The sequence below is a fragment of the Thamnophis elegans genome, chromosome 13 (assembly GCF_009769535.1).
Source record: "Thamnophis elegans isolate rThaEle1 chromosome 13, rThaEle1.pri, whole genome shotgun sequence".
NCBI classification, from domain to species: Eukaryota; Metazoa; Chordata; class Lepidosauria; order Squamata; family Colubridae; genus Thamnophis; species Thamnophis elegans.
In genome coordinates, this window is record NC_045553.1 from 47630372 (window position 1) to 47644206 (window position 13835).

General features: G+C 46.8%; 1 protein-coding gene across 2 annotated transcripts; it reads right to left on the reverse strand.

The window, feature by feature from the left end:
* Positions 1–2875: 2875 nt before the first annotated feature.
* BTG4 (BTG anti-proliferation factor 4) lies at positions 2876–6691 on the reverse strand. Of its 2 annotated transcripts, none has more exons than XM_032228816.1 (4): positions 6519–6691; positions 5578–5715; positions 4179–4386; positions 2876–3061 (listed from the first exon to the last, which is right to left on the reverse strand). In XM_032228816.1, the coding sequence occupies exons 1-4, from the start codon at positions 6689–6691 to the stop codon at positions 2876–2878; spliced, it is 705 nt and encodes a 234-aa protein (XP_032084707.1). The 2 variants fall into 2 exon arrangements, with proteins under 2 accessions (XP_032084707.1, XP_032084706.1); XM_032228815.1 differs by having other exon boundaries at positions 2876–3070.
* Positions 6692–13835: the final 7144 nt, after the last annotated feature.

Genomic DNA, 13835 nt, shown 5'->3' on the forward strand with positions numbered 1-13835 from the left:
CAATCATCATCATCTTTTAATGGCACCATAATCCCTTATGGGGTGGCATCTGGGAAACTGAATAGAGCTGAGCATTTACTGGCCGGATGCCCATCCTGTCACCGATGCGGAGTTTTGTTCAGCAGATTTATTCTCATTGTGCCCAGAGAGAGAGAAATCCTCCCACACCCATGATAGCAAAGATGTATTAAGACTGAGTGGGAAGGGGGGGGGCACTCCATGGGATCATCACCCCTCCCCAAGAAAAATGTGCAGTCTACAATGGAAGACGAGTTTGATTCGGAGACGACCACGTGGCCTTCAGACTCTTTTGATGTGTTGGGCGTAAGAACGAGAGACACTTATTCACATGACTGTGGCTAACACCTTGATAGTTTGACTCACCTGGGGACACAGTGAATTCATGGACATAGTGATAAAAATCATATGGAAGAGATCTTTCATTCGTTCTTCCCAGATTTCCTCCCCACCCCGAAGTTCCTAATCCAGTCCAGAGTTATAGTCTGTCAGGGTACTGATGATTTAATAGCTGTTAATAGTAAGGCTGTAAACCAAGATGGTGATATGAGGATGAGTCAGCAAAGTTACTGCCACTTTAAGAAGATGTATGTATGTATGTATGTATGTATGTATGTATGTATGTATGTATGTATGTATGTATGTATAGAGGAAGAGAGAGAGAGAGAGAGAGAGAGATGTAGAGGTAGAGATAGATAGATGATAGATAGATAGATAGATAGAGATAGATAGATAGATAGATAGATAGATAGATAGATAGATAGAGATAGATAGATAGATAGATAGATAGATAGATAGATAGATAGATAGATAGATAGATATGTAGAGGTAGAAGTAGAGGTAGAGATATAGAGAGATAGAGAGATAGAGCGATAGATAGAGGTAAAGGTAGAGGTAGATATAGATAGATAGATAGATAGATAGATAGATAGATAGATAGATAGATAGATAGATAGATAGATGAGAGAGAGAGAGAGAGAGAAATAGATAGATAGTTGTAGAGGTAGAGATTAGAGATAGAGATAGAGATAGAGATAAAGAGATAAAATAAAAGAGATAAAATAAAAATAAAAATAAATAAATAAAATAGAGATAGAGATAGAGATAGAGATAGAGATAGAGATAGAGATAGAGATAGAGATAGAGATAGAGATATAAATATAAAGGAGGCCATGTGAGGGCGTCTCTCTCTCCTTGTGTATCTATCTCTATTGTAGTTCTCCATGTAGAGTTGAATATTGATTGATTGGCTTTGCCTAATATATGTATCAGAGGTGGATTGCTCTTGGTTCAGCCCAGTTCAGCCGAACAAGTAATGGTGGCAGCGGGAGGCTCCCCCCACCTGCCCAGACGCTTCTGTGCATGCGGAGAAGCATCATGCGCGCAAGAGAGAGAGTGTGCATCGGCAAACGGGTAGTAAAACCAGTACAAACCCACCCCGATGTGTGTGTATGTACGTATATATAAGTCTTGTATATAGACCACTGTTTAAAGGACAAACCTCTGTGGACTGTGTTTTGCTCCTGTGCTGTCTCAAAAGAGCAGTCACGCTGTGCGCACTTTGACACGGTCTTTCCCCAATCATTTCCCATCTGAGCCCCATCCGGTTTAGCTTTCCTAAGATTGATAGATCACCAAGGCCCACGTGAGGTTCTATCTGCAAAATAATCTTGGAAGCACCAAAGGAAGAGACCTTCGGCTGAGGAGATACCAGCTGAGAAGGTTACCCAGACAGAACATCAAGATTTTCACAAGGCAGAAACGAAATGAACCAACTTTGTGTAGAAAAGTTAGGGGATTCCCCTACAGCGCTGCCTGGTCTTGAGGCTTTGGAGCAGGGGTGTCAAACTCATGGGCCGGAGGCTAGATCCGGCTTACGGGGTACTCAGATCTGATCCATGGGGCCACCCTGGAAACCGCAAAGGACCAGCCTGCGGTGCCTCTGCCAGGGAAAACGGGCTCCTGAGCTCTGTTTTCTGCTGCCATGGCCTCTTGCAGCCCTCTGCCAGTGAAAACGGCCCTCCCGAGCTCCGTTTTCAGCTGCCACGGCCTCTTGCAGCCCTCTGCCAGTGAAAACGGCCCTCCCGAGCTCCGTTTTCAGCTGCCACGGCCTCTTGCAGCCCTCTGCCAGTGAAAATGGAGCTCGGGAGGGCCGCACAAACTCCGTTTTCATTGGCAGAAGGTTGCAGGAGGGTGTGGCAGCCGAAAACAGAGCTTGGGAGACTGTTTTCGCTGGTAGAGTGTTTGTGCCACCACAGGGGCCCCTGACAGGCGTGATGTTGAGCTGGCCACGTCCACCATGGCCACACCAACTCTGCCCCCTACAGGTCAAGCACAACCCTGGTAGGGCCCTCAATGAAATCAAGTTTGACACCCCTGCTTTAGAGGAAACAAGGTTTATTGAACTGACCCACTTAGCCAGATGATCCCCCCAATATCTACAGTATACCCCTCTCTCCTTTTTTCACGACAGAGTAACTGGTTCTTTAAAAAGCAACTAAGAAAACATTCCATTTTATTAATAAAGAGAATTTCCTTTTCACAGTTGTCCCGCAAGCATAGTCTTCGCAGTTCATTTTTCATTCATTGCCATTTTAAAAACAGTATTAAAAATGTTTAAAAGAGACCGCTGCTTGCGAGCATGTGTTAAAAAAAAAAGGCTTACAAAGCAAATAATTTTTTAAAAGTTCACGTAAGCGAGAGAGAGCCAACGAGAGAGAAAGAGGATGAGTTGGGGAGGAGAATTGTCTTAAGTGCTTCAAATGTTGGGTTTTCCTCTTGGGGAACGACTGCCAGCTGCCTTCCAGTGTTTCAGCTGTCCGCTGTCCAGGCTCTGGCCCGAGTGCAAATCGGTGCTTTATTGACTGGAACTGACCCAGTGGTACCTGTCCACTCGCGGGAAACTGAACGGCAACGATGGGCGGCAGGCTTTATACCCCTTGTAGTGGAGATAGTAAGCAGTAGCAGGGTTCGGTTGGATGCCATCAGGAACGAAGCATCTTCGTTGAGAATACTGGGACCAGAGGGGGAATGGGTCACTGTACTGGAAGCAGATAGAGACGATGGGGGTGAAGGTTGAGGAGGGAGGGTAACCGTCTTCTGCCTGCCTCTTGCAACTCTCCTGCTCAGCTCCTTCCCCTCCCATCATTCTGACTGAGCTGCTCTGGATAGAACCCTGGGCAGTTTCTAAGAAGTGCCATCCATTTTCTTCTCCTCCCTCCCCGCTTCACTTTCTCTTGGGTTCAAGCCCTCGTGACCCTCCCCCATCAACAATTACTCACTCTGGGCCAATGACTCCCACCCCAGGTGGGACTGGCCCTGGCGCTTCCATAAATTAAGGGTTTCTTCCTCAATTTCTTGGAATGGAGCCCAAGGAAGCAAGGTGTTGCTTCTTTCTGGGAGGGAGGGAGAAATAGGAGAGAAAAGAGAGGGGAGGGAGGGAGGGAGGGAAGGAGGGAGGGAGGGAGGGAGGGAGGGAGGAAGGAAGGAAGGAAGGAAAGCAGGGAGGGAGGGAGGAATGGAGGTAGGGAGGAAAGGAGCAGAGAGGAGGGGAGAGGGGAAAGGAATAGAATAGAGAGAAAGAAGGAAGGAATGAAGGAAATAAAGAAAGAAAGAAAGAAAGAAAGAAAGAAAGAAAGAAAGAAAGAAGAAAGAGAAAGAAAGAAAAAGGAAAGAAGGATGGAAGGAAGGAAAAAAGAATAAAGAGGGAGGAGAGGAGGACGGAGGGGAAAGGAAAGGAATAGAATAGAATAGAATAGAATAGAGGGAAGGAAGGAAAGAAAGAAAAAAGAAAGAAAGAAAGAAAGAAAAGAGAAGGAGGAAAGGAGGGGAGGGGAGAGGAGAGGGGAAAGGAATAGGAAAATAGAGAAGGAAGGAAAGAATAGAATAGAATAAAGGAAGGAAGGAAAGAAGGAAAGAAGGAATAGGAGAATAGAAGGAAGGAAGGAAGGAAGGAAGGAAGGAAGGAAGGAAGGAAGGAAGGAAGGAAGGAAGGGGAGAGAGGGAGATGGGTCTAGCTCAACCTTGGCAAGTTTGAAGGCGCTTCGATGGCTGGGGAATTCTGAGAGTTGACGTCCACCCATCTCTAAAGGGCCAAGGTTGAGAACTCCTGGAGTCAGAGCCCCCCCACCCCCCTGCCCCCCGCAGCTCCTTCCACTCACCTGATAGATGCTGTTGGGATTGCTAACTGTTGGGATGCTTTTGGGCTCCCTGGTGGTGCCGTCCTCCTCAGAAGAAGTCCCGGAGTGATAATCGGAGGTGGAGGAGGACGCCTTCTCCACCGCCTGCCAGATGCCCTGAGACACGTTGTGGTCGCTCTCTTGGCCTGTGAAGTGAGCCACGGTGAACGCCGGGTTTTTCTCGCCGTATCTAAATGGAGGGTTGGGTTAAGCAGGGCAGAAAACAGAGCCTCAAGCAAGGAATAACTTGGTTCTTCCAGCAAAGTTCCCCAAACTTCTTCCTCCAAACCACTTCTGTTTTTCATTTACTACTTGTTCCTCTTTCCTTCCCTCCTCCCTCCTTTTCCTCCCTCCCTTGCTCTCTTCCTTCTACCACCCTACTTTCCCATTTTCCTTCCTTTCTTCATGCCTTCTCCCCTCAATTCCTCCCTCCTTCTTACTGCCTTCCTTCTTCTTCCTTCCCTCCCTCCATCAGCCTTCCCCTTCCTTCTTTCATGCCTTCTTCCCTCCATTCCTCCCTCCTTCTTGCTGCCTTCTTCCTTCCCTCCCTCAGCTTTCCTCTTCCTTCCTTCCTTTCTTCATGCCTTCTCCCCTCAATTCCTCCCTCCTCCTTGCTGCCTTCTTCCTTTCCTCCCTCAGCTTTCCCCTTCCTTCCTTCCTTTCTTCATGCCTTCTCCCCTCAATTCCTCCCTCCTTCTTGCTGCCTTCTTCCTTTCCTCCCTCAGCTTTCCCCTTCCTTCCTTCCTTCCTTCCTTCATGCCTTCTTCCCTCCATTCCTCCCTTCTTCTTACTACATTCTTCCCTCCCTCAGCTTTCCCCTTCTTTCCTTCCTTCCTTCCTTCATGCCTTCTTCCCACAATTCCTCCCTCCTTCTTACTGCCTTCCTTCTTCCTTCTCTCCCTCAGCCTTTCTTCCTTTGTGCCTTCTTGCTTTCATCCCTCTCTCCTTCTTACTGCCGTCCTTCCTTATTCCTTCCCTCAGCCTTCCCCTTCCTTCCTTCCTTCCTTCCTTCCTTCCTTCCTTCCTTCCTTCCTACCTCCTTCCCATCTCTCTGTCACCCACATGACCCATACGGCTCTGGGAAACACACCATAAAATAAAACACACATCTCGGACATGCTAAGCCCCACATCAAATGCTTGGTTGGCTCAAGCCGAAACTAGGAGAAAACCCAGCAGAATCTTTGGAGCCGGGCAGAGTCAGCTTCAAGGAGGCCATTGCATCTCCTCTTGGGCTGTGCCCATTTGTCAGGCTAATGTTTGGCTTAATGGCTCGCGCCACCACAGTTGGTTCATCAAACCAGGGCGAACCACGCCCTGACTTGGCCCGGGTGCCCAAAGACCAATCCCAGGAGGGCAGAGAAAGGGCACCGCGGACTCACCTGCAGCAGACGTCAAAGGGGTCGACCCAGATGGTCATCTCTCGGGGTAAACCCAGGCTCTGAAAGTCCACGTTGCTGGCAGCGCATGCTTGGTCCAAGAGAGGGTCCTTTGCCTGCAAGGGGTTCAGCCTGATGCACCTGAAAAGAGCTGGGCGGATTAAAACGCTCCCTCCTTCCGCCAGTGGGAACAGGAATGTTTCCTTCTGAGTTAACCCCAGCGGAGAAGGAGAGGCCAGGCAAAGGAGCCAGGGAACTTGTAAAAGGCATCTGGGGCAAGCGAGTCCTGAGCTGAGATCCAGACTGACCCAGTTCCCATCCATATTCTGTTGTGGCCCACCAGCTGCCAGTGGATCTGGTGGCAGACTCAGACAGCAAGGCAATTGGGGAAGAACCTGGGCCAGTCCTGGAATCTGGGGAAGGCTCTGATGAGGGCTCTGGGTCGGAGGCAGAGAGGGGGCCAGAGCACACGGGGAACAGGCTCCAGCTGTTCTTCTGCCTCATTGATGTCTGACTCCGAAGGCAGCTGATAACTGTCAGACGGCCCTGGCCCCCTCTCTGCCTCCGACACAGAGCCCTCATCAGAGCCTTCCCCAGACTCCAGGACTGGCCCAGGTTCCTCCCCAACCCTCCTCACTGTCTGAATATGCTGCCACCTCCGCTGGCGGGCCACAATGGACCCCAAACCATCTTCTAACCGGGGCAATGCTACTGCTGCCACCGCCACCTCACCAGCAAGTCCTCCGTTGGGTTATCCAACAGTTGGGCCTGCCGTTGACTTCAAACAGCTCCCTTCATATTTTGGGGAGGAAAACTCCAGACTGCGATTGGCTGAGAATTTTGCTGGGCGGGTGGGAGATGTCAGGTGGGGTTGTTTTAGGGAGAGGCAGCCCCCTCCCCTTTTTGCAAGAGAACTAGACCAAGAGGGTCTCCCCTCCTCTTACCGGAAGCCTTGTCCTTTGGTGGGATTGTCGAGATACCAGTGGTTTTTGTACCTCTCGAAGAGAAGCGTGGTCAGTGTGGATGCAAACTTCTCCATCTGCTGCTTGCTGAGCTTGCTGTGTCTTTTGGCCAGGCGGGTGATGAAGAAGACGGTGGCCGCTATCTCATCCTTCATGCCGTCCCTTCTGTAGGAGGGTCTCCACTGCAGGAACACGACTGGGAGGGGGGTTGGAGTAGGGGACTCGCTGTCAGCTCTGTTCCTGTAACCAACAAGACTGGTCAAGTCTCACAACTATCTTGGCTTGGTCTGCCAAAGGCTTTGGGGAAGGGGTGTTTGGTGCTCTCTGAGCTGGGCAATTTCCTTGCAGATGTCACATTACCCAACTCGGTAACACAATCAGTGCTGAAAGGAGCTGGTGGACAGTTTGCAGATGTTCCATTACCCAACTAGGGAATATCATCAGTGCTAGTACTGATAATGCTACCTAGTTTCAGGGGTGAAATCCAGCAGGTTCTGACAGATTCTGGAGAACCGGTAGTGGGAATTTTGAGGAGTCTGGAGAACCGGCAAATGCCACCTCTGGTTAGCCCCCAGAGTGGAGTCAGAATGGAGATTTTGCAGTATCCTTCCCTTGCCCCGCCCACAGAACTGGTAGTAAAAAAAAAATGAATTTCACCACTGCTTAGTTTGAGTAATGAAATGTTTGCAAGAAAACAAGCTTAGAGAGGGTGAAGGGGGAAGATGAGGTGTATAAGGAGGAGTGGTAAGGGGAGAGAGGAGAAGGAGAAAGGAAGGGGAAGTAGAGTAGAAAATGATGGAGGGAAGACAGGATGTAGAAAGGGGGAGGAGAGAGGAGGAAGAAAGTGTCGGATAAGGTATAAATATGGTGTATGGAGAGCAGAAGAGCCAATAACTGTTTTTTTTTTTTTTCCTTTGGTAGTTGATGGTGAGATGAATTGATGTAATTACTTAATAATACAACATGATATTGACTATGGAATAGTATACATGTGATTATATGCTATGAAAATGGAAAATAAAAACTTTCTATGGATATGGAAGCATAAATACCATCAACATAGAATGGAGTTTGCTCAGAAGCAGAAATACACCAATGAGAGGAAGAGTGGGAAACAGAGGAGAGAAGAAAGATAGGAAGAGAGGGATCGGAGAGAGGGTAAGGGGGGAAGATGAGGAGGATAAGGAGGAGGGGAATGTAGAGAGAGGAGAAGGAGAAAGGAAGGGGAAGTAGAGTAGAAAAGGATGATGGAGGGAAGAAAGGAGGTAGGGGAGAGGTAGAAGAAAGAGGTGTATGGAGAGCAGAAGAGCTAATAATGAGTTTTTATCTTTCTGGACGTTGATGACAAGAGGAACTGATGTAATTGCTACTTAATACAATAGGATATTGGCTATGTAGTAGTATACATGTGATTGTATGTTATGAAAATGGAAAAAAAAAAGTGTTTTTGAAAAAAAAAAGAAAAAAAGAAAACAAGCTTAGAGAGCACCAAGGAGCCCCCCCCCCCCGCCGCCCTCAAGCTATTGTTTGCTTATTCAATTGGAGTCTAAACCAACATTGACTAGACTCAGAGATCAAGCTATAAATGATGGCTGCAGCCATTCAGGAGAAGATTTCAAAGAACCCAAGTCAGCGACAACCTGCTCACACACCATCTGAGGGTGAAATGTGATACTTCTTGGCTACAAGCACACAAACCAAGAAGAGAGTTATATTTTTTAAAAATAGGAAACATCCAGGTCTTCCCATCACTGTCCTTACTTTGTGCTGGCATGTTCAGAATCTTTCAACCTTGTCTCTGCCACGAAGCTTTGGATGGGAACAGTTTTCCTGTTCCCTACTTTTGGTAGTCAAAGGAAGCCAGCATTATTCCCAACCAGTTGCTCTCCAGTTACCATTATTAAACCTTGCTGGCTAGAATAACAAGCCCCATCCTCCCCAGCCAATACTACCAGACATAGCATATAAGATACTTAACCTCTGGCCAAAGGAGAATGAAAAATTTATTACCAACTCCATGTTTGGCCTAAACCACAGATTCTCAACTGTAGCAGCTTGGAGACGGGTGGGCTTCAACTCCCCAAATTCCCCAGCTAGGCATCTTCAAGTCGCCGCTAACAGACAAAAGCACTCTCAAATATTCAGTATCGCACAGCAATGCTCTGCAAACCTGGTTTGTACATTCTGTTAAGCCAGCGTTAGTTTTAACCATCATTGGTTGAAACAGTTGGCAAAGAGCTGAGTTTTACTCTGGAAGTTAAATGAAGGTGGATTAGTGGAAGGAGGTTAAAACAGCCTTACACGAATCCACATTGCAGCTGATACATAAGAGGGGAAAAAACAATATTACGCACAGACTGAGATAATCTAGAATTACCTTCAGAAAAAAATAATCTTAGCTGTGCTAATCAAATTTGCACAGATTGGCTGAGAATTCAGGGATCCTGACTGAGAAACAGACAAAACCAGGTTTGGCTTGAGGTTATCCAGCAACCATCTGCACGTGTCTTTCTCTCAAGCTCTCCAAGGCTTCTCCTTGTCCTTAAGCAAACGCTCCTTCTGTTGGCCAAATAGCTTTCTTGCTCGCCTTTGAGGTTTATATCAGGAGAGGTGGAGCCTTTGCAGCCCTAACAGGTGTGTTCCGTAGAGCCAATGAGGGAGCAGCTAAACCAAGGTAGTCCCCAAATTAAATGTTGTCTCTTCCCCCCCCCCACAGCCCTTGGGCTTGGGTCTGACATCAGTGGGGTTTCCATCACTGGAGGCGTGTAAGAAAAGGCGGCACCAATGTAAACAAGGGAAACCCCTCCAAACTCGATTGCAGGAAATTCGACTTCAGCAACAGAGTGATCAACGCCTGGAATGCTCTACCTGACTCCATTGTTACATCCTCAAACCCCCCCCCCCACAGCTTCAACCTTCAACTGTCCACCGTGGACCTCACCCCATTCCTAAGGGGTCCATAAAGGGGGCGTGCATGAGCGCACCAGTGTGCCTTCTGTCCCTGTCCTGCTCTCCCCATTTATATGTATTCATTTCTTTCGTTCATGTCCATGTTTATATTTATACCTGCTACCTTGTACATGTTTGACAAACTAACTAAATAAAAAAATTAAAATGAATAAATGTCTGTCTGAAATGGCCTCGGGGGTCTCCTGCTTCAGCAGCGGGTTGGACTAGAAGACCTCCAAGGTCCCTTCCAACTCTGACTGTGTTATTCCAGCCCCGTTCCTAAGGAAGATAAGATGAAGAGGCAACTGAACCTTTCCCCCCGCCCCCAAGTCTAAGCCTCTTATATTTAGCCAAAGGAAGAGTTCAAAACTGCTTTAAGAAATGTACATTATAGCAGTAGTTCCTCAGCTTTAAGGTGTGTGGACTTCAACTCCCAGAATTCCCTAGCCACAAAAGGGGAGGGGGGGAGCACCCAGACAGCCCAATTTCAGGAATCCAGTAGCATCTTTTCCATATGATACATTTCACAGTTCAAAAAAAAGTCTTTTGTCTTTAATTAGATATCGGCTACAGGCAGATAACATGAAACTGGGCCCTTTATTTATTTATTAGAAGATTTACAAGTCCTCAGAGGCAAGGGAAGAAGAAAGAGGTAAGGAGAGGAGGGTGGAAAGGAGAGAAAGAGAAGGAGAGTGGGTAGGAAGAGGAAGAGAGAGAGCAGGAGTAGGGAAGAGGTAAGGGAAGGAGAAGGAGAGGAGGAAGGAAGTAGAGAAGGGAGGGAAGAAGGAAGGGAAAGGAAAGGAGGGTGGGAGAGAAAGAGAAGGAGAGATAGTAGGAAGGGAAGAGGAAAAGTGGAGGAGAGGCAAGGGAAGAAGAAAGAGGTAAGGAGAGGTGGGTGGAAGGAAGAGAAAGGGAAGGAGAGAGAGCAGGAAGGGGAAGAGAGAGGGTTGGAGTAGGGGAGAGGTAAGGGAAGAAGGAAGGGGGAGGAGAGGAGGGTGGAAGGGAGAGAAAGAGAAGGAGAGATAGTAGGAAGGGAAGAGGAAGAGAGGAGGAGAGGCAAGGGAAGAAGAAAGAGGTAAGGAGAGGTGGATGGAAGGGAGAGAAAGAGAAGGAGAGAGGGCAGGAAGGGGAAGAGAGAGGGTAGGAGAAGGGGAGAGGTAAGGGAAGAAAGAAGGGGAAGGAGAGAAGGAAGGGAGGAAGTAGAGAAGGAAGGGAGAAAAGAAAGAGAAAATAAGGTGGTGTTACAACAGGCACTAGGGATGGTAAACAAAGCAACTCAAACTGTATATTATAACCTTTTAAATGGAATAACAAAAGTATAAGAATGACAAAGAAAAAGAATAACTATGTGAATGTATACCTATAATTGTACGTAAGAGAATAAATGACAGTAAGAATATAAAACACAATATAGGTAAACAATATTTTGGTTATAAATAGCTAAGTATAAATAAATATAGAATAGCACATAAAAATGGATAACGATTAAGGGGACCATGAATGCAAGATAGAAATGTATAGAAGGGAAAACACTAACTGCAAAGCAACCGATTCAGAACTGCTGTATGATATATGATGGAACGTCTTGTTCCTATGTTGTCTTAAGTCATGTCTTTGTTCTTGTTGATGTGTTTATGTGTTTAAAATAAAAAATTAAAGAAAAGAAGATTTACAAGTGCTCAACTTACAACCATTCATTCAGTGACTGCTTACAACAGCACTGGAAAAAAATCACCTTCAACCCATCCTCTCACTTACAACCGGTGGGAATCATCCCAGATCCCGTGATCTCCATCCACCATCTCCCCAGACAACTAAATAAGTAAGTAAGCGAGCCAAGTCAAAAGGGAGACCAGGATTTGCTTCACAACTATGTGATACACTAAATTGTGGTGATTTGCTTCGTGGCTCCCTTAACAACTGCCATACTTAGCCATGGAAATTGTGGCCCCAGCTGTGGTCGTAATTCAAGGACTGCCTGTAAAAGGCTGCCCAGCCATGGGACTTCTTCTGGCCTAATTGTCCATGTAACCCTCAAGAGTTGGCACCGGAAGGACTTCACCTTGACCTCTCCAAATGGATCTTCTTGCTTCTCTAAAAGAATTCTCAGCCCTCTCTGCACCCTGGGGGACAGGCCACATTCTTTGAAAATTACAGGGGAAGGGAAGGGAAAGGGAGGAAAAGGAAGGCCTCCTGGAGGGAGGGAGGGAGGGAGGGAGGATGTCCCAAAGGTGTTTTTTCAACCATGTCCTGGATGACTGAGAATCTCCATAGACAAGGAAGCAAGGAAGCAAGGAAGCAAACAAGGAAAAAGAAAGGAGGAAGGAAGGGAAAGGAAAGGAAAGGAATGGAAAGGAGGAAGGAAGGAAGGAAGGAAGGAAGGAAAGGAGGAAGGAAAGGAAGGAAGGAAGGAAGGAAGGAAGGAAGGAAAAGGAAGGGAAAGGAAGGAAAGGAAAGGAAAGGAAGAAGCAAGGAAGAAAGGAAGAAAGGAAGGAAAAGGAAAGGAGAGTGGAAGGAAAGGAAGAAGGAAGGAAGGAAGGAAGGAAGGAAGGAAGGAAGGAAGGAAGGAAGGAAGGAAGGAAGGAAGGAAGGAAGGAAGGAAGGGCTCCACCTTTTCCAGATTTTGGATGGAGTGCCGATCTCAGTCCCAGCATTCCTTAATGGATTAATTTCTGGGTCTCCCTCTTCTGCAGGGCAAGTCCAGGCAGGACTTTAAGCCAAGCCAGGCATCTGTTCTCTAGCAACCGCAGGCTTGGCTTGGAGCAAACATTGCCCTCCTGAACACAGGAAGATGGTGGCTGGGACTTTCTTTGGACTTCCCTTAGACCAGGAGAAAGTCTAAGCTAAGGTCCTACCTGAGACTCTCCTTCCTATTGTCTCCACCTTCAGCAACGTGGCACGGAGATCGTCTCCAGAGATGGGAAACAAGAGTGGGATGGGCCAGAAGAACACCTTCTTGGGGTTGGGATTGGGAAGGAAGATGAGAGAAGAGCAGAAGAGAAGATGGTCCTTTCGGGCAGGTAAGATGGGCAGCAGGAGGAGAGGTCATCGGGAGGGACATGGCATGGCTTGGCTGAAATCTGAAACACAGTTCAGGTGGGATCTCAGAGGTTTAATATGTAAGTATGTGTCTCTTTTCATCTTCTGCGCAGTTCATAAACAAAACAACTTCTAAATTTTTTTTAAAATTTGTACTCTACCCAAAGTCTCTTTGTGAGGAAGGCGGGCAGTTCCTAAATTTCATAAATAAATTGATAAATAAAGAAGAGGGAGTCAAGCTGTTCTCCGAAGCACCTGAGGGTAGAACAAGAAGCAATGGGTGAAAACTAATCAAGGAGAGAAGCAACTTAGAACTAAGGAAAAATTTCCTGACAGTGAGAACAATTAACCAGTGGAACAGAAGTTGCCTCCAGAAGTTGTGAATGCTCCAACATTGAAATTTTTTAAGAAGATGTTGCATCACCATTTCTCTGAAGTGGTGTAGGGTTAGTGAGTTGGGATAGATGACCTTCAAGGTCCCTTCCAACTCTGCTATTCTATTCTACTCAGTTCTCTATTCCCTACTCTATTCTACGCTACGCTACTTTACTCTATTCTAAATTGTTCTTTTTGGCTGTGCCATTCAAGGACAACTTTTGATGGTAGCATTGGAGCATTAATGATAGACCATATCCATCTGGGGACCAGGGTTTTATAACTTTACTAGTCTCCTTTTCCCAAGCAATAAATTGTTGGCTCGTAACACAACAATTGCCTGGATTCCAGACATCCAAAGCTTGCTTCCTTTTCGGTGGTTAACCCTAATGGAAACTGCATTTAAAATACTTTCCATATTTAAACCCTAATAAGTTCTGTGTCAGGGATGCGGTGGCTCAGTGGCTAAGACACTGAGCTTGTCGATCAGAAAGGTTGGGAGTTCAGCGGTTCGAATCCCGAGCACCGTGTGACAGAGGGAGCTCCCGTGACTTGTCCCAGCTTCTGCCAACTGAGCAGTTCGAAAGCACGTAAAAAATGCAAGTAGAAAAATAGGGACCACCTTTGGTGGGAAGGTAACAGCGTTCCATGAGCCTTTGGCATTTAGTCATGCCAACCACATGACCACGGAGACGTCTTCGGACAGCGCTGGCTCTTCGGCTTTGAAATGGAGATCAACACCGCCCCCTAAAGTCGGGAATGACTAGCACATTTGTGCGAGGGGAATCTTTACCTTTAAGTTTTGTGTCAAATTTTAAGATGCTTGTTCTTGGCAAATACGGAATCACTTCCTGATCTGCTCTTCACTGTTTTCCTGCCTTAAAAATATTTCATTTGACCTATCAAGGAATGTATGCCACATTTCTACTGTATGCT

Excerpts from the sequence above, each read along its gene's own strand:
- BTG4 (XM_032228815.1), bottom strand. The coding sequence starts at position 6,691 with ATGAAGGATGAGATAGCGGCCACCGTCTTCTTCATCACCCGCCTGGCC. Across the intron at positions 4,387-5,577 it reads CCCTTTGACGTCTGCTGCAG|ATACGGCGAGAAAAACCCGG; the intron begins GTGAGTCCGCGG and ends CCCTCCATTTAG. Across the intron at positions 3,071-4,178 it reads ATCCCAACAGCATCTATCAG|TGCTTCCAGTACAGTGACCC; the intron begins GTGAGTGGAAGG and ends ATCGTCTCTATC.